Source organism: Bombina bombina, chromosome 1 (assembly GCF_027579735.1).
Source record: "Bombina bombina isolate aBomBom1 chromosome 1, aBomBom1.pri, whole genome shotgun sequence".
In the NCBI taxonomy this organism is placed as follows: Eukaryota; Metazoa; Chordata; class Amphibia; order Anura; family Bombinatoridae; genus Bombina; species Bombina bombina.
Genome location: NC_069499.1, coordinates 1,535,258,081 through 1,535,280,836, shown reverse-complemented (window position 1 = coordinate 1,535,280,836; position 22,756 = coordinate 1,535,258,081). Strand labels below are relative to the sequence as shown.

Sequence of the window (22,756 nt, the reverse complement as noted above, 5' to 3'; positions counted from 1 at the left end):
ATTCAGATAGAGCATGACATTTTAAGCAACTTTCTAATTTACTCCTATTATCACATTTTCTTCATTCTCTTGGTATCTTTATTTGAAATGCAAGAATGTAAGTTTAGATACAGGCCTATTTTTGGTGAACAACCTGGGTTGTTCTTGCTGATTAGTGGATAAATTCATCCACCAATAAAAAAGTGCTGTCCAGAGTTATGAACTAATAAAAAAAGCTTAGATGCCTTCTTTTTCAAATAAAGATAGGAAAAGAATGACAAAAAATTAATAGGAGTAAATTAGAAAGTTGCTTAAAATTGCATGCTCTATCTGAATCACAAAAGAAAAAAATTGGGTTCAGTGTCCCTTTCAAGTTAACATTCACTTTAAGGAGTTGTAGATTGTGTTGTACCATGTATTAGCGATTCTTATACAGTTTGTCTACTTTTTTTGCTGTTAGCAATAAATGGTCAGTGCCCTTAACCTACACTGATTACAAAAGGGTGGAGCAAACTTAAGCACCGCCCCTACTGCAGACAATAATGCCCTATCAAATCACTGGCCTGCCTACTTCCACACTAGCAGTAATAACAAGCACACTGACTGATAACAGGGAGAATACTCCCTACCAGGGGTCATTCTGATATTATAGACAATTTAAGAGAATTATTTAAAAAAAATTAAAAATCATGTAATGCATGTTAAACCACCCTCTTTCGGATGCAACAAGGAATAAAACAATGACCTTAAAGGGACACTAAACTGATCGCTGACCGCACTATAGGCTAGTAGCTGCAAGCTAGATGAGGGATGTAATTCACACCCCTCAATCTCAGCTCACCTAGAAGCTACAGACAATCAAGAGCCCTTATCAGAAAGCAGGGGCATATTTTGTCCTAGGCAAACAAGGCACTTGCCTAGGACAGCAGTCAGCAGATTTTGGCGGGCAGCACTCTGAGCTACACACACTCACTACACACACTTACATACACACTCACGTACACACATGCACACTTGAACATTTACTTTTGGAAATGCCATGAAGAAAAAGTCACATGACATCCTCACAAAAAATATTATGGCTAAAAAACACCCCTAAAACCTGGGGGGGGGGGTGCAGCAGAATTTTTAGTGCATATGGCAGTACAAAACCTAAATACACCACTGTGATCTGGAATACATCAATCTCCCTTAAAATAATAAAAAATAAAAAAAGATACATACAACATGGAGTTTTACTGGGGAGGGTATATAATTTAGAGACACAATAAAAAGTCTTAAATGAACAGGAAACACCAAAAAATTAATCCATGATTCTAATAGAGAATAGAATTTAAAACAACTTTCAAATTTACTTTAATTATCAAATATACTTCATTATCTTGTTATCATTTGCTGAAGGAACAGCATTGTGCTAATTGGCAGCTAGCTGAACAAATCTAGTTAGCCAATCGAGTGACAAATGTGTGCAGGCACCAATCAGGAGCTAGCTCCCACTTGTGTAGGATATGTGTGTAATTTTTTTCAACAAGGGATACCAAGAGAACAAAGCACATTTGAAAATAGAAGTGATTATTAAAGTGTCTTAAAATTACATGCTCTAATTCTTGCCAGTTTAATTTTGACTTTCCTATCCCTTTGAATCTTTATAGACCCACAATAAAGTTTATACTTTACAAGTCCCTTTTAAAAAAATAAATCTACATTTTCTCTGATTAGCTAGGTGATCGCTTTTATTTCTACTCTGGCATAGATGTTGCAATCTTCTCACATGCAATGAAATATAAATGATGATACACAGGGCACACATTTACATATGTATATTTGATAATAGAAGTCAATTGGAAAGTGTGCATTCTCTGCAATTTGGCATTTGTTTGTATAAACGCATGCTGAATATGGCCGCGGGTAGCATCTTTTGACTATTTTCGGAACCGGATATATTTGTCTAATAGTGGCACACAAAAGATCTGGATTTGCGCTATTAGATAAAAATATCAAGCTCCAAAAATAGCCAAACAATGCTACCCACAGCCAAACTACAGAAAGTGCACCTGTATAGAAAACTGCATGATCTATCTCAATTCTGAATGTTTAATTTTGACTCAACTGTCCCTTTAAAATGTGGTGTAATTTATGTAAAATGTTAGAGGCAGAATACATTTATTTAAAGGGACTTGAAAGTCAAATTGTTCAGATAATGCTTGCACTTTTATGGGGCTTTTCCATGTACTTCTGTTATCAAATTGACTTTGTTTTTCTGGTATCCTTTGTTGCTCAGGAGCAGCAATGCACTACTGGGAGCTAGCTGGTGATTAGTGGCTATGGACTTATGCCTCTTGTCATTGGTTGGCCAGATGTGTTCATTTAGGTCTCAGCAGTACACTGCTGCTCTGGAGTTGATTTTAACTGTGTGCTTAACTCTTTTGGGCAGATTAAACACTAAGATATAGGCAAGCAATAATAATAAAATGTTCTAACACTTTAGATAACTTTTATTTCCTTTTAAGACCTTACAGTACACCATGTTCATATTTATATATGGTTTTACTTGATAAATAAACCCTATAAATAAAGTTGCTGTTTCCCCAGAGAAAATGAGCTTTTAGAGTATGTGAATATATTGCAGTTCTGCTGTAACTCAATTTCCTCAGAAAAACATTTCACATAATATCACTTTAAATGACTGCCAACTGCGTATTGCTTTTGATCCGATATAGAAGTAATTTTTCACACTTCAGAAAACGCAATCAGAAATCCATAGAGCAAGGGTGAATACAAAACATAAAATGATGGCAGAAAAAATAACTGTTTTCAATACAAAATTTTAAGAACTATAGAAAGTATTTCATCTAGAAGTGAAAAGCCAGCGGATTTTTACACACACATAAGTGCACATTAAAGAAATCTTATTTCCTGTGTAATTGAATTGCATATTCTTTTGTTGTCTGTTTAGCTTTTTTAAACAAACCTAAGTAAGAAAAGCTAAAGTGATATTTATCAAAAAAACAAATTCTGGGATTTTTTTTTTTCTCTGTGAACAGAATCACAAAACAAAGGCGCCTACTAGTGTGATACAGTTGATATATATCGGTATATAAGATGCAAAATGAATACTCACAAGTGAAGCAGATCCCAATTGTGCTAAATAGGGCAGACTGGGAGATTTCAGTGTCCCAGTTCACTGTCTCAGCATTAGTGCCGGTATCCTTAATGTCCTCAATGGGTGAAAATAAGCTCAGACTCTCAGTGAAAGTATTAAAAAATACCACAGTTTAATGGCAATAAAAATCAGATGTCAACCATATGACTCTGATACATAAAAGGAACAAAATGCAACGCGTTTCTCAGACCACCGTCTGTTTCATCAGGCTTCTGTCCATAAACTGAGAGCTCTGGCTTAAATATAGCAAGGGGCCAAAAAATGCACCAGATTTGTGTAGTCCAAATGCGCTGCCTTTTCTTGGAAAAAATATAAATGAAATACTTTTAAATAGAAACTGGCAATAAGCAGACGTTTCTAAATGATTAATTAACCCTTTCCTGATGGGAGTAATTTGTCAACATGTAGACAAATTGAAATCATGCGATCGGCCATGCGAACGCGTGATTTCAATGATGGGATCAGGTCAAGGGGGTGTGCCTACGATGCTAGGCATGGCCTCCAGGCCGCAATCCCATTCAGTAGGACGTTTCATGCCGACTTAACGGCGCTAAAGCCCTGCGCAGTTAGGACGGACTGGAACGTCCTACCGGCGGGACGGGGTTAACTGTATAAAAAATTTATTTACAAATGGTACAAACACAATATTTATTTAGTAATCTGTGCTCAAAACCTGTTCAGCTAGTTTTTTTATAGGGTTATAAATATTTGTGTAAAATTGTATTAAGAAAAGTCCTCATAATAATCTCATTATTATTCAGATATAATTCTACGTACTTTTACTTGTAAATAAAACTTCTTTATATTAAAAAAATATAACTTATTTTACATGATGACATCATAAACGCAGGCCCTTAAAAATAGTTGTGGCTTTCTGTATATTCAATGTCCAGTTGTAGCGCACCTAACTTTCATATTGATGGACTCATGATAAAGAAGATTGCATGCACAAAATGTCTTATGTCAGATTGCACATACGCACATCGCAACCCCTTACTGCACCTTTCTGCTTTTGTTACAGCACAGGAATAGGCAGTGACGTCTGCGATTACATCAAAAGCCCAGTGTGCAACGCAATGGGGGTGGTAATTTATTGTGCATGCGTGGGTACGTGGCACAACATGGAAGAAGCAATGCTACAACTACCCAAATAACCCACCATGATTGGACATAAATAATGAGTCACATGGGTTTGGAAAAAGGCTGTATTTTATTACAGAATTGCAGTGAAAGCCTAAAGAAGCTTTACATGGTATTAAGAGCTAGAGTTGATTTTTTTACTATGTCTGTACTGGTGAAAAAACAAACAAATTTACGCTTCATGTCCTTTTAAAGGGTCATCAAATCAAAAACATAGTTGCAAACTGTCTAATTTTTCCTGGAACAGTACAGTTTTTTGGTTTCCTGTCCCTGTTCAGTTCAGTCAGTATTTAGTTTAATATTGTGTGCAGTGCATTACTCCCACCACAGAGGTTGCTGTGGCATTCGATTAAACTCTATTATTACTAATTTCTTACTGTATGTAAGTTTCTTTTCTGAAACTTTACCTGTGATTTTCTGTTATGTTAAAGTGTGTAAACAGGTGTCAGGTAAGGGGACACCATGTGTTATTTAATACCAGGGAGGGAAGGAGGCAAAGGGTGATGAAGCAAGGCATCTCAATAGTGTTAACATGTGTAATTTCACACATTTATACACTAAGGGGCCCATTTATCAAGCTCCGGATGGAGTTTGAGGGCCAGTGTTTCTGGCGAGCCTGCAGGCTCGCAAATAACACCAGTTATGAAGAAGCGGTCTAAAGACCTCTGCTCCATAACCTGTCCGCCTGTCCAGCGGACAGACATCGCAGCAATTCAACCCGATCAAGTATAATCGGGTTGATTGAGACCCCCTGCTGGAGGCCGATTGGCTACGAATCTGCAGGGGGCGGCGTTGCACCAGCAGCTCACAAGAGCTGCTGGTGCAATGCTGAATACGGAGAACATATTGCTCTCCGCATTCAGCGAGGTCTGTCGGACCTGATCCGCACTGTCGGATCAGGTCCGACAGACTTTTGTTAAATAGGCCCCTAAGACTTTGCTTAGCAGGTACTTGAAATATCAGGCTTGTACTGGGACTGGAATTAAGAGAACATACAAAAAAATAATCCAGATTTACTGGGGCATTTCTTGATCTATTAACCCATTAAGTAGTGGGAATTTCAGAGAAAAATGTGCCCAAAATACCAGAGAATTTTTAGCATTTTTTCTAGCACTTCGTTTAAACAGAAAGAGTTTTTTTATTTACCTATCAAAAAATAATATATATATATATATATATATATATATATATAATTAAAAAATTGTATACGACCCAAGGTATTGATCAGCACTCCCTTACCATATGAAGGCAAATGCCTTCTGCCTCTGGCTGCGTTATTATCTGTCAGAGCTGACAGCTGGGACCGCAGCATGAGGCAAAAGGTTGGATGTAGGTACTACGTACACAGGGTACACTGGACAACGTACCCTGTGAGGTAGTACCTACTTTCTAGTGGCTAAAGTCCCTGCTACAGCAAAGATCAAAAATTACTATTTACCTCATAAAGGGCTAGATTATGAGTGGAATGCTTGCGTGTTAACTCTGCTAGAAGTAAGATTTTTGCACGCGTATTAAAAGTTGAGAGCAAAAGGCTTTTGCATAAGCAATTCAACATCCTGGTGCACTGCTAGTAACTTCATCCAGATTCAAAGTAAATATATATATATATATATATATATATTCAAAGTAAACCCCTACTCGACCAGTGTATATGGGGAGTACAAAAGCAGGCAAAACACAGGAATGTTTAACAAGCCTTTTATATGCAGAGTCAAATCCAAACAGAAGGCCCTAAGCCATAACGTTTCCGCTCACAGGTGAGCCTTTTTCAAGTGGAGGCCACAAAGACATACAAAGCACACATATGACTTTTGAGGGAATCTCTTCCAACTACCACACAGTTTCTATCTACTCCTTGTGTCAGGTTGCTATTTACATTATATAGGAATATTGATGAATTATGTAAATACTATATACTAATCTGCAGATTCTACATGCCCCTGAGGTGATACTGGTGAGTATAGAGTGTTGTCTTTAGGGTTTCAGTGAATACCAGTATAATCTATGTGCATTTTTTTATAAATAAGATATGTTACCTTTAGTATTTAACTCAATGTTGCTTTCACTTTGCTGTTATTGCTGCAGCCCACTGTTGATCAATACCTCAACAGCTCTGTACGAGTGTGACCAGCTTGTGTACACAATCACCATAGAGACATTTACTGTTACTATGGTGACGCCGCCGATGACTGATGACGTCATCAGCTGGGATGCCGGTTTGCAGCGTGGAATGGAACGATTCAGTAATCAGCAGCATAATGTTTGACACCTGTTGGGTAAAGGTAATGGGTCTTTGTGGCTTCTATTTGGAAAAGGCTCACGTGCGAGCGGAAACGTTATGGCTTAGGGTTTTCTGTTTGGATTTTACATTGCATATAAAAGGCTTGTTGTTAAATATTCCTGTGTTTTGCCTGCTTTTGTACTCCCCATATACACTGGCCGAGTAGGGGTTTACTTTGAATATATATATATATATATATATATATATTTACTTTGAATCTGGATGAAGTTACTAGCAGTGCACCAGGATGTTGAATTGCTTATGCAAAAGCCTTTTGCTCTCAACTTTTAATACGCGTGCAAAAATCTTACTTCTAGCAGAGTTAACACGCAAGCATTCCACTCATAATCTAGCCCTTTATGAGGTAAATAGTAATTTTTGATCTTTGCTGTAGCAGGGACTTTAGCCACTAGAAAGTAGTAGTAGTATATATATACAGTCAATTTAATTTTTTATGACTAATTATAAAATGTATTTCAATTTGCCAGCCTCCTGTTTCATGTGACAGCCATCAACCAATCACAGACTCATATACATATACACAGTAAACTTTTACATTTGCTCAATAGTAGGGATGGGTGAATGTGTACATTTCCGAATTCGAATGTTAGAACGAATGTTATTACTGAAATTCAAATTATAAATCTGAATGTTGATGAGAACAAATATTCTTAAAAATTCTATAATCGAATGCTATTTACAGTTTTTGAATGTCACTTTCAAATTTGAATGTTTATAATTATATCGAATGTCCACATTCGAAATTTAGAATTTAACATACTATTTAACAATACTATTCAGAAGTTCAATATTTCATGTGGTAGGGAATCTAGTAAATTGATACATAATAGATACAAATATATAATTTCAAATGTTTCTATATAGAATATTGCATAATTCAAATATTACATTTAAAGAAAGCATTAGAAATACTATTACAAACATATAAATTTGAATTTTTTTAATTCGAATATTGCATAATTCGAATATTACATTTAATGAAAGCATTAGAAATACTATTACAAATATAAATTCAAATTTTTCCAAACAAATATTTTTGAATGTAATCGTAAAATTCGAAACCGAACATTCGAAAATCGAATGTTAGAATGTTATGTAAACATTGGAAATTCGATTTGAACGAACGAATGTGTTAAAATTTGTTTCATTTTTCGAATGTTGCGAAACATTCGCCCATCCCTACTCAATAGTAGCTGGTGAAACTGTGCATATAAAAATGTTTTGATAATGGAAGTGAAGTGGAATGTCTCTTAAAACTGCATGATCTATCTGAAACATGGAAGCTTAATTTTAGCATCCCTTTAAAATTACATGTTCAGTTATGACTTCTATGCTAAATTCTGGGTAGAGGGTTCAATGCTTATAATAAATTTTAATGTATTTACTGTATGAGGGTAATGGCTCTAAAGCCCCTAAAATAGCATACAAGATACAACCCCCACAATAGCCGCATATAAAATAGGGTGTAAAGAGTTTTCAATTAGGAGGCCTCAGGGATAAATAGGCCTAGATTTAGAGTTTGGCGGTAGCCGTGAAAACCAGCGTTAGAGGCTCCTAACGCTGGTTTTAGGCTACCTCCGGTATTTGGAGTCACTCAAAATAGGGTCTAACGCTCACTTTTCAGCCGCGACTTTTCCATACCGCAGATCCCCTTACGTCAATTGCGTATCCTATCTTTTCAATGGGATTTTTCTAACTCCGGTATTTAGAGTCGTGTCTGAAGTGAGCGTTAGAAATCTAACGACAAAACTCCAGCCGCAGAAAAAAGTCAGTAGTTAAGAGCTTTCTGGGCTAACGCCGGTTCATAAAGCTCTTAACTACTGTGCTCTAAAGTACACTAACACCCATAAACTACCTATGTACCCCTAAACCGAGGTCCCCCCACATCGCCGCAACTCGATTAAATTTTTTTAACCCCTAATCTGCCGACCGCCACCTACGTTATCCTTATGTACCCCTAATCTGCTGCCCCTAACACCGCCGACCCCTATATTATATTTATTAACCCCTAATCTGCCCCCCACAATGTCACCACAAGCTACCTACACTTATTAACCCCTAATCTGCCGTCCACACGCCGCCGCCAGCTACATTATCCCTATGTACCCCTAATCTGCTGCCCTAACATCGCCGACCCCTATATTATATTTATTAACCCCTAATCTGCCCCCCACAACGTCGCCGCCAGCTACCTACAATAATTAACCCCTAATCTGCTGACCGCAAAGCGCCGCCACCTACATTATAGCTATGTACCCCTAATCTGCTGCCCCTAACACCGCCGACCCCTATATTATATTTATTAACCCCTAATCTGCCCCCCTCAACGTCGCCTCCACCTGCCTACACTTATTAGCCCCTAATCTGCCAAGCAGACCGCACCGCTACTATAATAAAGTTATTAACCCCTAATCCGCCTCACTAACCCTATAATAAATAGTATTAACCCCTAATCTGCCCTCCCTAACATCGCCGACACCTAACTTCAATTATTAACCCCTAATCTGCCGACCGCAGCTCACCGCTATTCTAATAAATGTATTAACCCCTAAAGCTAAGTCTAACCCTAACACTAACACCCCCCTAAGTTAAATATAATTTTAATCTAACGAAATTAATTAACTCTTATTAAATAAATTATTCCTATTTAAAGCTAAATACTTACCTGTAAAATAAACCCTAATATAGCTACAATATAAATTATAATTACATTGTAGCTATTTTAGGATTAATATTTATTTTACAGGCAACTTTGTAATTATTTTAACCAGGTACAATAGCTATTAAATAGTTAAGAACTATTTAATAGTTACCTAGTTAAAATAATTACAAAATTACCTGTAAAATAAATCCTAACCTAAGTTACAATTAAACCTAACACTATACTATCATTAAATTAATTAAATAAAATACCTACAATTACCTACAATTAAACCTAACACTACACTATCAATACATTAATTAAATACAATATCTACAAATAACTACAATGAAATAAACTAACTAAAGTACAAAAAATAAAAAAGAACTAAGTTACAAAAAATAAAAAAATATTTACAAACATAAGAAAAATATTACAACAATTTTAAACTAATTACACCTACTCTAAGCCCCCTAATAAAATAACAAAGACCCCCAAAATAAAAAATGCCCTACCCTATTCTAAATTACTAAAGTTCAAAGCTCTTTTACCTTACCAGCCCTGAACAGGGCCCTTTGCGGGGCATGCCCCAAGAAGTTCAGCTCTTTTGCCTGTAAAAAAAACCATACAATACCCCCCCCCCAACATTACAACCCACCACCCACATAGCCCTAATCTAACCCAAACCCCCCTTAAATAAACCTAACACTAAGCCCCTGAAGATCATCCTACCTTGTCTTCACCTCACCAGGTATCCGTCCTGGCTCCAAAATCTTCATCCAACCCAAGCGGGGGCTGGCGATCCATCATCCGGTGGCTGAAGAGGTCCAGAAGAGGCTCCAAAGTCTTCATCCTATCCGGGAAGAAGAGGCAATCCGGACCGGCAACCATCTTGATCCAAGCGGCATCTTCTATCTTCATCCGATGAGGACCGGCTCCATCCTGAAGACCTCCACCGCGGACCCATCTTCATCCGGCGACGTCCAACTGAAGAATGACGGTTCCTTTAAGGGACGTCATCCAAGATGGCGTCCCTCGAATTCCGATTGGCTGATAGGATTCTATCAGCCAATCGGAATTAAGGTAGGAATATTCTGATTGGCTGATGGAATGAGCCAATCAGAATCAAGTTCAATCCGATTGGCTGATTGGATCAGCCAATCGGATTGAACTTGATTCTGATTGGCTGATTCCATCAGCCAATCAGAATATTTCTACCTTAATTCCGATTGGCTGATAGAGGTCTTCAGGATCCTGCCGCTCCGCTCCGGATGGATGACAATAGAAGATCCCGCTTGGATGAAGACTTCAATCGGATGGAAGACCTCTTCTGCCCCGCTTGGATGAAGACTTCTACTGGATGGAGGACCTCTTCTTGCTCCACTTGGATCAAGACTTCGGACCCTCTTCTGGACGGATCGCTGAACCCGGTGAGGTGAAGACAAGGTAGGGAGATCTTCAGGGGCTTAGTGTTAGGTTTATTTAAGGGGGGTTTGGGTTAGATTAGGGGTATGTGGGTGGTGGGTTGTAATGTTGGGGGGGGTATTGTATGTTTTTTTTTACAGGCAAAAGAGCTGAATTTCTTGGGGCATGCCCCGCAAAGGGCCCTGTTCAGGGCTGGTAAGGTAAAAGAGCTTTGAACTTTAGTAATTTAGAATAGGGTAGGGCATTTTTTTATTTTGGGGGGCTTTGTTATTTTATTAGGGGGCTTAGAGTAGGTGTAATTAGTTTAAAATTGTTGTAAGATTTTCCTTATGTTTGTAAATATTTTTTTATTTTTTGTGACTTAGTTCTTTTTTATTTTTTGTACTTTAGTTAGTTTATTTCATTGTAGTTATTTGTAGATATTGTATTTAATTAATGTATTGATAGTGTAGTGTTAGGTTTAATTGTAGGTAATTGTAGGTATTGTATTTAATTGATTTAATGATAGTATAGTGTTAGGTTTAATTGTAACTTAGGTTAGGATTTATTTTACAGGTAATTTTGTAATTATTTTAACTAGGTAACTATTAAATAGTTATTAACTATTTAATAGCTATTGTACCTGGTTAAAATAATTATAAAGTTACCTGTAAAATAAATATTAATCCTAAAATAGCTATAATATAATTATAATTTATAGTGTAGCTATATTAGGATTTATTTTACAGGTAAGTATTTAGCTTTAAATAGGAATAATTTATTTAATAAGAGATAATTCATTTCGTTAGATGTAAATTATATTTAATTTAGGGGGGTGTTAGTGTTAGGGTTAGACTTAGCTTTAGGGGTTAATACATTTATTAGAATAGCGGTGAGCTCCAGTCGGCAGATTAGGGGTTAATAATTGAAGTTAGGTGTCGGCGATGTTAGGGAGGGCATATTAGGGGTTAATACTATTTATTATAGGGTTAGTGAGGCGGATTAGGGATTAATAACTTTATTATAGTAGCACTCAGGTCCGGTCGGCAGATTAGGGGTTAATAAGTGTAGGCAGGTGTAGGCGACGTTGTGGGGGGCAGATTAGGGGTTAATAAATATAATATAGGGGTCGGCGATGTTAGGGCAGTAGATTAGGGGTACATAGGGATAATGTAAGTAGCGGCGGTTTACGGAGCGGCAGATTAGGGGTTAATAATAATATGCAGGGGTCAGCGATAGCGGGGGCGGCAGATTAGGGGTTAATAAATGTAAGGCTAGGGGTGTTTAGACTCGGGGTACATGTTAGAGTGTTAGGTGCAGACGTAGGAAGTGTTTCCGCATAGCAAACAATGGGGCTGCGTTAGGAGCTGAACACAGCTTTTTTGCAGGTGTTAGGTTTTTTTTCAGCTCAAACAGCCCCATTGTTTCCTATGGGGGAATCGTGCACGAGCACGTTTTTGAGGCTGGCCGCTTGCGTAAGCAACTCTGGTATCGAGAGTTGAAGCTGCGTTAAATATGCTCTACGCTCCTTTTTTGGAGCCTAATGCAGCCTTTATGTGGACTCTCAATACCAGAGTTATTTTTATGGTGCGGCCAGAAAAAAGCCAGCGTTAGCTACGCGGGTCGTTACCGACAAAACTCTAAATCTAGCCGATAGTTAGCAGGTGACTTATATATGAATGACTGTGATATTATTAGTAGTATTATTATTATCATTATACTTTATTTAAAAAGCGCCAACTAATTCTGCCAAAAAGAGCAGCGCTGTCCATTGGTACAAATGATAAAAATTAAAAAAATACAATATTTGTAAGAGATAAGAAAAAAATGTATCAAACAAACAGGAGGAATTGAGGGCCCTATTCCCGTGGGAACTTACAATCTAGAAGGGTGAGAAAAAGGAGGTGAGGGCTGCAAGGGTGAGAATGATGTTAGTACATAGTTAGATGAGGGCAATTATTATGTAAGTGAAATGTATTTGTTACTAAGTTGGATGGTAGGCTTCCCTGAATAAAAATGTCTTAAGGGAGCATTTAAATGAAGGCAGTTTTGAGGAAAGTCAGACAGTGCGAGGAAGTGCATTCCAGTGGGTTGGTGCCGCACAAGACCTGCAGTCTAGCATGGGAAGAGGTGATGATAGAAGATGCAAGGAGCAGGTCATTGTTGGATCTTAGGGGGCGGGCTGGAGTATATTAGTTGATTAGTGAGGACAGGTAGTGGGAAGCGGCGTTGGTAAGGACTTTGTAGGTCAGGGTGAGAATTTTGAATTTAATTCTTCTTTGATTGGGGAGCCAGTGAAGAGACTCACAGAGAGGTGCAGCAGACACAGAGCAACAGGAAAGGTGGCTTAGCTTGGCAGAGGCATTTAGGAGGGATTGAAGTAGGTAGAGATGGGAGTGAGGAAGATCAATAAGAAGGTTATTGCAGTAGTCAAGGTGGGAAATTACCATGGAGTAGATTAGTGTTTAGAGATATTTTTATTAGAAGGATTTCTATATATATAACCACACATTTGAATGCAACAATCTTTCACTTTCAAATGAGTGTCCCTATGTCTGCCAGCTTATTGTCATAAACAAAAATACTGCATGATCCCTCATTTTTAAAAAGGGTGACCTACCATTCTCCAGAGAGGTCTGCCCATGCAAGGGTCAGCATGGTAATTTCATTCCCAACCCTCTACATGCTGCAAAGAGATTGGTTCATATATGCATGTTTATATATTTCCCTAACTAGCCACAGCAAATAGAGTAAGATAAACAGCATCCAAGAGGCTTCTCAAGGAGTGTGTCCCCTAGGACTGCAAAACAATGTATATTTTTCCATCACAGTGACAGTATGAAATGTTTTTAAAGCACTGTCTTGAATGCAGATATCCCCTGCAACATAGTAAATAATTTCTATTGCATAAGATACAAAAATAGCTTTAATGTCCCTTTAAGAAAACCCAAAAAATAAAATCCAAACTTTAAAGAACATAATAAAAAGTATTTACAAACCACTGTCACAAGCTTAGCTGCCTAATGACAAAGTACAGACAGAGTTCAGTTTTGCCAGCAAATATTGCCCAGGTTGGCACGTGCTCCTGTCCTTTTCAAGTCTAGTTGGCTCCTTTGCACAGAAAGCAGTAGAACTGCACACAGAAGGAAATATTACACAATTTCCTGTGATGATGCCTTACACAGTTTACAATCTTTAATGTACCAAAAACATGTTTACTTGCAGAAGTTTTATACCATTCCTGACTGTTGCTATGAGACAGGTTATCTCTTATAATATCACTTATTAGCAGTGATCCCTGGTTATATAACATAACTGAGGACCTGCAAATATGTCTTAGTCTCTCTGTATTAGTTTTACAATAGCAACATATTTGCCAGTGCCTAGCGTAGCACATAATCCAATTGCACCATAGACCTATTGGGGTATGAATAATGAAGTAAATGCATATGTCCCCTTAAAAGTACATAAAAGTCCTGTTGCGTCCATATAACTATGGGGTCAATTCATATCTTGTAGATTGTGTTTATTGGCTGTTTTTCAGCTTTCTTTCCAAAATGGAATCTCATGCCACTCTTAGTACCGTAGAGTAGGGTGACCAGTCGTCCTGTTTTTAATGGGATCATCCCATTTTTAACACACTGTCCTGGTGTCCCCAGAACGTTTTAAAGGGATGTCATAACAACCCGTTTTTTATCATAACTGTTTATTGCTTCATTTTTTTATTATTTATGCTCAACGCCCATGTTGGTATTATTTGTATGCCCATCACCTTGCTAAGGCATAAAATATCTGCAGTTGTGTAGCAGCTCTGCAGTAGGGGTGGGCAAATGTGCTGTAAAACTAATTTGTTTGGTAGAACAAATAATCCTGTGGACATTCGTTTTGGACAATCAAATGTTAATAAGAATGAAAATACATTAAAATTCAGTAATCAAATGTTATTTCCGGTGTTGGAATGTTATTTTCGTTTTTCGAACGTTCATAATTAGATTGAATATCTGCATTCAAAATACTACAAATACTATTCAGAAGTTCAATAGTTCATGTGGTAGGAAATTTAGCAAATTGATACATAATAGATAGAAGTAGATCAATTTGAATGTTTCTATTTTGAATATTGCTTAATTTGAATATTACATTTAAAGAAAGCATTAAAAATACTATTAAAAATATATTGATTTAAATATTTCATATTAGAATATTGCATAATTCAAATTATTAGAAAAATTTGAATAGAATAAAAGAAAGCATTAGAGATACTATTACATTAAGCAAATGTTAGAATGTTGTACAAACATTCTAAATTAGAAATGAACAAACAAATGTGTTAAAATTTGTTTCATTTTTCGACTGTTGCAAAATATTTGCCCATCCCTTTTCTACAGCTGGGGAACTATAGTTTCCTGCATGCTTTGGTGGCACTGATTGGGAGTGGGGGCAGGTGACATGTGAGCAAAGAGAGAGTTAAAGGGACATGATACCCAAATGTTGAAAAACTTAAAATCTCTATGTAAAAAAAGAAAGATATTTTGCCTCAAAATATCCTAAGTATTCACACCCCATTGTAAAGAACTTTAAAGCAGCAAATCAGTATTCCTGTCCCAGAACTTGCAAGGGAGCGTGCCTCATGCACACTCATGTTATTTCCCTATTCAGTTTAAGGAAGTTTAATATGAAATCTCATGAGATCACAGTTCAAGACCTCATCACTGCTGATTCTGATTGGCTGCTGTTCATTTCTTCCATTTTTTTTTTTTTCACCTGCAGCTGGACAGTAGCTGAAGTATAACTGTTTACACAGAACTTAATCTGCTGAGCTGAGGAAAATGTGAGGTAAAATATCTTCCTTTTTTACATAGAGATGTTCAGATGATATTTTCCTGTGAGCCATTTACAGTTATGACGCATCACTTTCAAGTGATTTATCATATGAGTAGTATGTCCCTTTAAGCAGCAGAGACAGAGCTGATCTGCAGAGAGAAATTTGAACAGAAAAGAGAGATCAGTTGAACATCAGAGAGTTGAACAGCAGAAACATTATCTGTGAGTTTATGGTTCATAACTACTAATGTACTTTATTGTGAAGGAATATCTGTTGTGAATATTATGCTTATATCACCAAATGTGTTAGGCTGTGTGAAAGGTTGGACAAAATCCTTTTCAAAGGATTGTCTTCTGCATAACCAACTTAAAAAACCACCGGTTATGACTGGTAGGAATTGCAACTGATCATGCCTAGTATATAATGTTGCACGTGAAGTTGCATATTAATAACTGTGATAATAGTGGAAGCTATTATTCTCATTCATTATTTAAAGTAAATAGTTTGAAATGATACAACCAAAACTTATATTAACAAATTTCAAACAATCGGCTAGATTACAAGTGTTGCGGTACGGCTTTTAACGCTGAAAAAATGGCCATTCCAGCGTAATGGCCAGGAACGCTTATTAGTCGTGTCGGTATAGCTATACCACAAGCATTTTAGCCTGTAACGCAACGTCCATTCCGCACTCAAAAAAATTACATTTTTGTGTGGGATTTTCATAGCGCCGGTATTGTATGGTCCAGCTAAAATGCTTGCATTACAGCCTATACCGACCCGATCCATACCCCATCTGAGAGCAGTAGCTATGGATTTTGCAAAACAAAAAAATGTTTCACAAAACTCATAACTAAAGTGTTACAAAGTGCACTAACACCCATAAACTATCTATTAACCCCTAAACCTAACACCCGCCTAACTTAAAATTACAATATAACTATCTTAAAATACATTAAAAAAACTTACCTGTGAAATAAAAATAAACCTAACATTAAACTATAAATTAACCTACTATTCTAATAAAATTAAAAAAATCTAAATTACAAATTTAGAAAACCTAACACTAGGAAAAAAAATTAAAAAATCTAAAATTACAAAAAAAATAATAAACACTAAATTACGAAAAATAAAAAACACTAAGCTTACAAAAAATAATAAATGAAATTTTTAAAAATAAAAACAATCATACCTAATCTAATAGCCCTATAAAAAATAAAAAAGCCCCCCTAAAATAAAAACACCCCTTAACCTACAATAAACTACCAATAGCCCTCAAAGGGGCATTTTTTAGGGCATTGTCCTAAGTTAAACAGCTCTTTTACCTGTAAAAAAAATACAAAGTCTCCCCAACAATAAAACCCACCACCCAACCAACCCCTAAAATAAAAAACCTAACTCTAAAAAAAGCCTAAGCTACCCAATGCCCCTAAAGGTGCATTTGTATAGGCATTGCCCTTAAAAGGGGATTCAGCTCGTTTTCACTGCTCTTAAAAGGGCATTCAGCTCTTTCGCAAAAGCCCAAAGCCTAATCTAAAAAAAAAAAAACACCCAAAAAATGGAAAAAAAAAATACTAACACTAACCCCAGAATATCTACTTATGGTTCCTGAAGTCCGGACATAAATCTTCATCCAGGCGGTCACACCTTCATCCATCTCGGGGACGTCTTCTATGATTTGAACAGCCAATAGGATTTCAGTAGCTCTTATCTTATTGGCTGTTTTGAACAGCCAATAGGATTCCAGAAGCTCTCATCCTATTGGCTGATTTGAATTTGAAGAATCAAATCAGCCAATAGGAATGCAAGGTACGCCTTTTTAAAATGGCTACCTTGCATTCAACTTCAGTGTACAGCGGTATGAAGAGGACGCTCAGCACAGGATGAGATCGGCTTCCAAGATGGCTCCGCTCCCTTCCGCAGAATGAAGATAAAAGACGTCCCCGAGATGGATGAAGGTGTCGCCGCCTGGATTAAGACTTCTCACCAATTGGATGAAGATGGATGTCCGAACTTCAGGAACCGTGAGTAGATATTCTTGGGTTAGTGTTAGGTTTATTTTCATTGTTTTTTTTTTTTGGGGGGGGGGAGGTTTAGATAAGGGCTTTGGGCTCTTGTAAAAGAGCTGAATGCCCTTTAAAGGGCAGTGAAAAAGAGCTGAATGCCCCTTTAAGGGCAATGCCCATACAAATGCCCTTATGGGGCAATAGATAGTTTTTGGGGGGCGTTGGTTGGGTGGTGGGGTTTAATGTTGGGGCGACTTTGTATTTTTACATGTAAAAAAACTGATTTCTTTAGGGCAATGCCCTACAAAAGGCCCTTTTAAGGGCTATTGGTAGTTTATTGTAGGCTAGGGGGTGTTTTTATTTTGGGGGGCTTTTTTATTTTTATAGGGCTATTAGATTAGGTGTAATTGTTTATATTTTTGATAATTTAGTTTATTATTTTTTGTAAGCTTATTGTTTTTTATTTTTCATAATTTAGTTTTTATTATTTTTTGATATTTTAGATTTTTTTATTTTTTTCGTAGTGTTAGGTTTTTTAAATTTGTAATTTAGATTTTTTAATTGGTAGTATTTTTTTATTTTATTAGAATAGTTATGTTAGTTTAATTTATAGTTTAATGTTAGGTTTATTTTTATTTCACATGTAGGTTTTTATTTATTTAAAGATAGTTATAATGTAATTTTAATTTAAAGTTAGGGGGTGTTAGGTTTAGGGGTTAATAGTTTAATTTAGTGTTTTGCAATGTGGGGGCCGTCGGTTTAGAGGTGAATAGGTTTATTTAGTGGCGGTGATGTAGGAGGCCGGAGGTTAAGGGGTTAAATAGGTCTATTTAGTGGCGGTGATGTGGGAGGCCGGAGGTTTAGGGGTTAATGAGTTTATTTAGTGGCAACGATGTTGAGGATTGGGGGAATATGGGTTAATAACTTTTTTATAGTGTCGGTGATATCGGGGAGCGGCGGAATAGGGGTTAATAACTTATTAGTGTCTGCAAAGTCGAGAGCGGCATATTATGGGTTAATTACTTTATTTAGGTGTTGGCGATGTCGGGGCAGCAGATTAGGGGTGTTTAGACTTGGGGTTTATGTTAGGGTGTTAGGTTTAAACGTACAAGCACGTCAAAGCAACCCTTGGATTTTGTGTGGTATGTAGTTTAACGCCACCAAATCACACGCACAAGGAGGCTTTTCAGCTTTTCAAACTCGTAATCTAGGTGAATGGGAATAAAAATATCCTGTAATTTGGAAGCCCACCTGTGGGTCACTGCTAGCTTTTCGTGCAATCACTTGGACCGACTCTGGCTGGTGTATAGGAGATCCTGATGAATGAAATCCATTTACTACAATGAAAAAAGAAAAGAGAAAGGTTAGGTGATGTCATCTCCACATTTTGTATTTGCAGAATCAATTAGAACATTTTATAAAAAAATAGTATTAATTAATATAGCTTAAAAGACCCCCAACCAGTCCCTAAATAAATAAAAAGTTATTTTAATTGAATATTTCTAAAAATCCACCCACTCTTTATCTTCGCTTACCCTAAGGGGCAGATTTGTCAAGGCCCAAATGCTGCAATATGTAGCTGTTTCCACACAAGCCATCAGGTTTGGTCATGTCTACAGCAGTGTTCTCTCTAAGGACAGCTGTGTGTGGCCCAGGAGCGAAACAGTTAATAAGGGAACCATACCTTGCAGTCTGCATTGTGCAGTGTTTGCTAATTTCAGGGTGTGGTTACCTAATTAACTGTTGCACTGCTGGTCCTCACACAAAACTGGCCATAAAGGGAACACTGGTCTGCAGCTAAAGCTATTTGAATGTATTTAGTTGAAATATCACATACAGAGCCATAGTGCATATTTCTAGTACCATTTAAATCATATTTACTTGGTAAGCTTTAGGGATATGATTACTAAGTTGCAATATTGAGATTTAAGTACTTATGTATTTAAAGATTGAATGCACTAAGTTTTTGTCCACAATATCACTGTGTAAACATTATGACCACCGACATTACAGGAACATTACAACAGTGAAATAGTTTTCTCTGCGGGAACATTGCAGGCACAAAAGCAGCAGTGGAGGCAAGTTTAATGGCAGAGATGGCTGCGATACAATATGCTAAAGCATTTCCATGCAGTGGTGTGGTTGCAGGTGAGAGGAATTATTAATATTTTTATAATATTCAACTTCTGTTATATTGTCATTGGGCAACTGTCTGGAAATATATTCACAACAATGTTCCCTCTAATTTTTTAGAGCAGCAGTGCACAAACATTTTTTGACCTCTGCAATTTTGTGGCCAAAATTACTTTTGAGGTGAGAGGCAGGAGCATGTGGTATTTTAGTTTCAGAGCTACATTAAAAAGTAAGTTATAGTGTATCTTCATTAGAATGGATAAATTAAAGTCCATCTAAAATATTGTTTCCAATCTAGATCTGATTATACAAATTGAACCATTTTCACCTGAGCTGAGCAGGTTTTAGTTGTTACTGACATTTAAGCCCTACTATAGTCAATTTTACAGTGAGAACCCCCTATATAAAAACTGAGAATTTGCATATCTTACCCACAATTCTCTTGTGCATTGGAAACATTGTATATTAAGAATTTCTGGGGAAAAGCAAGCGGGGATACTTGCCTAGATGTACTAATTTCCTATGCAAATATTTACATTGATTTATATATAATTTTTAATGACATGTAATGAAACTAAAATGTCAATTAAAATGCTATAATAAATAGTGTGTGTTTCTCATCTAATCTATATAGTAAAAAGAGCTTTTCATTATAGTTATGTGACGTTAATAGAGGCTCCCATTAACCTCAATGCAAATAAATAGACATTTATACATGACAGGTGATCACTAAGGGGTCTTGTGGGTGTCTATGCCTTTTAGGATTGCTTGTTATAAGGACGTATATTTATTAAGTGCATTAAAACAGCTTTATTTTTATTATTTTAAATGCAGTCGGCAATAAACTTTCAAACAGTGGGATTCGGGGGTTACTAGGGCTTAGCAGTGCTGATATTGAGGGGCTTAAAGGGACAGTAAACACCAAAAATGTTATTGTTTAAAAAGATAGATAATCCCTTTATTTACCATTCCTCAGTCTTGCATAACCAACACTGTTATAGAAATATACTGTTTACCTCTGTAATTACCTTGCATCTATGCTTCTGCTGACTGACTGCCTCATCTCAGATCTTTTGATAGACTTGCATTTCAGACAATTAGTGCTGACTCTTAAATAACTTCACATGCATGAACACTTACGGCTAGATTACGAGTTTTGCGGTATGAGTGAAAAAGCAGCGTTAAGGCTCTTTTTCACTACCGCTGGTATTACAGGTTTAGCTGCACCGCACACTTTTTCGGCCGTAATGCAACGTAATTACAGCAGCTTTCAAAAAGTCATTTTTCAATGGGACTTCCTTTGCGCCGGTATTACAAGTTTGCCTGGGGGACCAAAAAGTGAGCGGTACAGCCAATAACATCAAGATCCATACCTTAAACTGAAAGTCAGTAGTTAGGGGTTTTACTCTACAAAGCTGTAACATAAAACTCATAACTAAAGTGCTAAAAAGTACACTAACACCCATAAACTACCTATTAACCGTTAAACCGAGGCCCTCCCGCATCGCAAACACTAAAATAAAATTATGAACCCCTAATCTGCCGCTCCCGACATCACCACCACTATAATAAATATATTAACCCCTAAACCGCCGTACTCTCGCATCACAAACACTAGTAAAATATTATTAACCCCTAACCTGCCGCCCCTAACATCGCTGCCACCTACCAACATTTATTAACCCATATTCTGCCGCCCCCAACATTGCCGCTACTATACTAAATTTATTAACCCCTAAACCTAATTCTAACCCCCCCTAACTTAAATATAATTAAAATAAATCTAAATAAAACCTACTATCATTACCTATATAATTCCTGTTTAAAACTAAATACTTACCTATAAAATAAACCCTAAGCTAGCTACAATATAACTAATAGTTGTGTATCTTTGTATCTACCTTAGGTTTTATTTTTATTTCACAGGCAAGTTTGTATTTATTTTAACTAGGTAGAATAGTTAGTAAATAGTTATTAACTATTTACCAACTACCTAGCTAAAATAAATACAAATTTACCTGTAAAATAAAACCTAACCTGTCTTACACTATCACCTAACCTTACACTACAATTAAATAAATTAAATTAATTACATAAAATAAATGCAATTAACTAAATTACAAAACCCCCCACTAAATTACACAAAAATGTAATTACCCCAAAATAAAAAAAAACCTAAACTACCAATAGCCCTTAAAAGGGCCTTTTGCGGGGCATTACCCCAAAGAAATCAGCTCTTTTACCTGTAAAAAAATACAAACAACCCCCCAACAGTAAAACCCACCACCCACACAACTAACCCCCCAAATAAAATCCTAACTAAAAAACCTATTCTCCCCATTGCCCTGAAAAGGGCATTTGGATGGGCATTGCCCTTAAAAGGGCATTGATCTCTTTTTCTAAAAATTAAACCCACCCAATAAACCCTTAAAAAAGCCTAACACTAACCCCCGAAGATCCATTTACAGTTTTTGAAGACCCGACATCGATCCTCAACGAAGCCGGCAGAAGTCCTCAACGAAGCGGCAGAAGTCTTCATCCAACCGGGCAGAAGTCTTCAGCCTGACGGCATCTTCTATCTTCATCCATCCGGCGCGGAGCGGCTCCATCTTCAAGACATCTTGCGCGGAGCATCCTCTTCATTCTACATCTTCTTGCAGAATGAAAGTTCCTTTAAATGACGTCATCCAAGATGGCGTCCCTTGAATTCCGATTGGCTGATAGAATTATATCAGCCAATCGGAATTAAAGGTGAAAAAATCCTATTGGCTGATCCAATCTATTAGTTATATTGTATCTAGCTTAGGGTTTATTTTATAGGTAAGTATTTAGTTTTAAATAGGATTCATTTATTTAATTGTAGTAATTTTATTTAGTTTTATTAAAATTATATTTAAGTTAGGGGGGTGTTAGACTTAGGGTTAGGCTTAGGGGTTAATAAATTTAATATAGTAGCGGCGACGATGGGGCGGCAGATTAGGGGTTAATAAATGTAGGTAGGTTGCGGCGACATTTGGGGGGCAGATTAGGGGTTAATAAATATAATGTAGGTGTCGGCGATGTTGGGGGCAGCAGATTAGGGGTTCATAGGGATAATGTAGGTGGTGGCGGTGTCCGGAGCAGAAGATTAGGGGTTAATAAGTATAATGTAGGTGTCAGCGAT

At 36.9% G+C, this 22,756-nt stretch overlaps 1 protein-coding gene across 1 annotated transcript in view; it reads right to left on the bottom strand.

The window, feature by feature from the left end:
* The window catches only part of LOC128666890 (growth arrest-specific protein 7), a 478,770-nt gene that overhangs the window by 48,780 nt on the left and 407,234 nt on the right, over positions 1-22,756 (bottom strand). Inside the window, exon 4 of the mRNA XM_053721704.1 lies at positions 18,712-18,797. Within this exon, the coding sequence (XP_053577679.1) occupies positions 18,712-18,797 (86 nt within the window). The remainder of the gene's footprint in view (positions 1-18,711; positions 18,798-22,756) is intronic.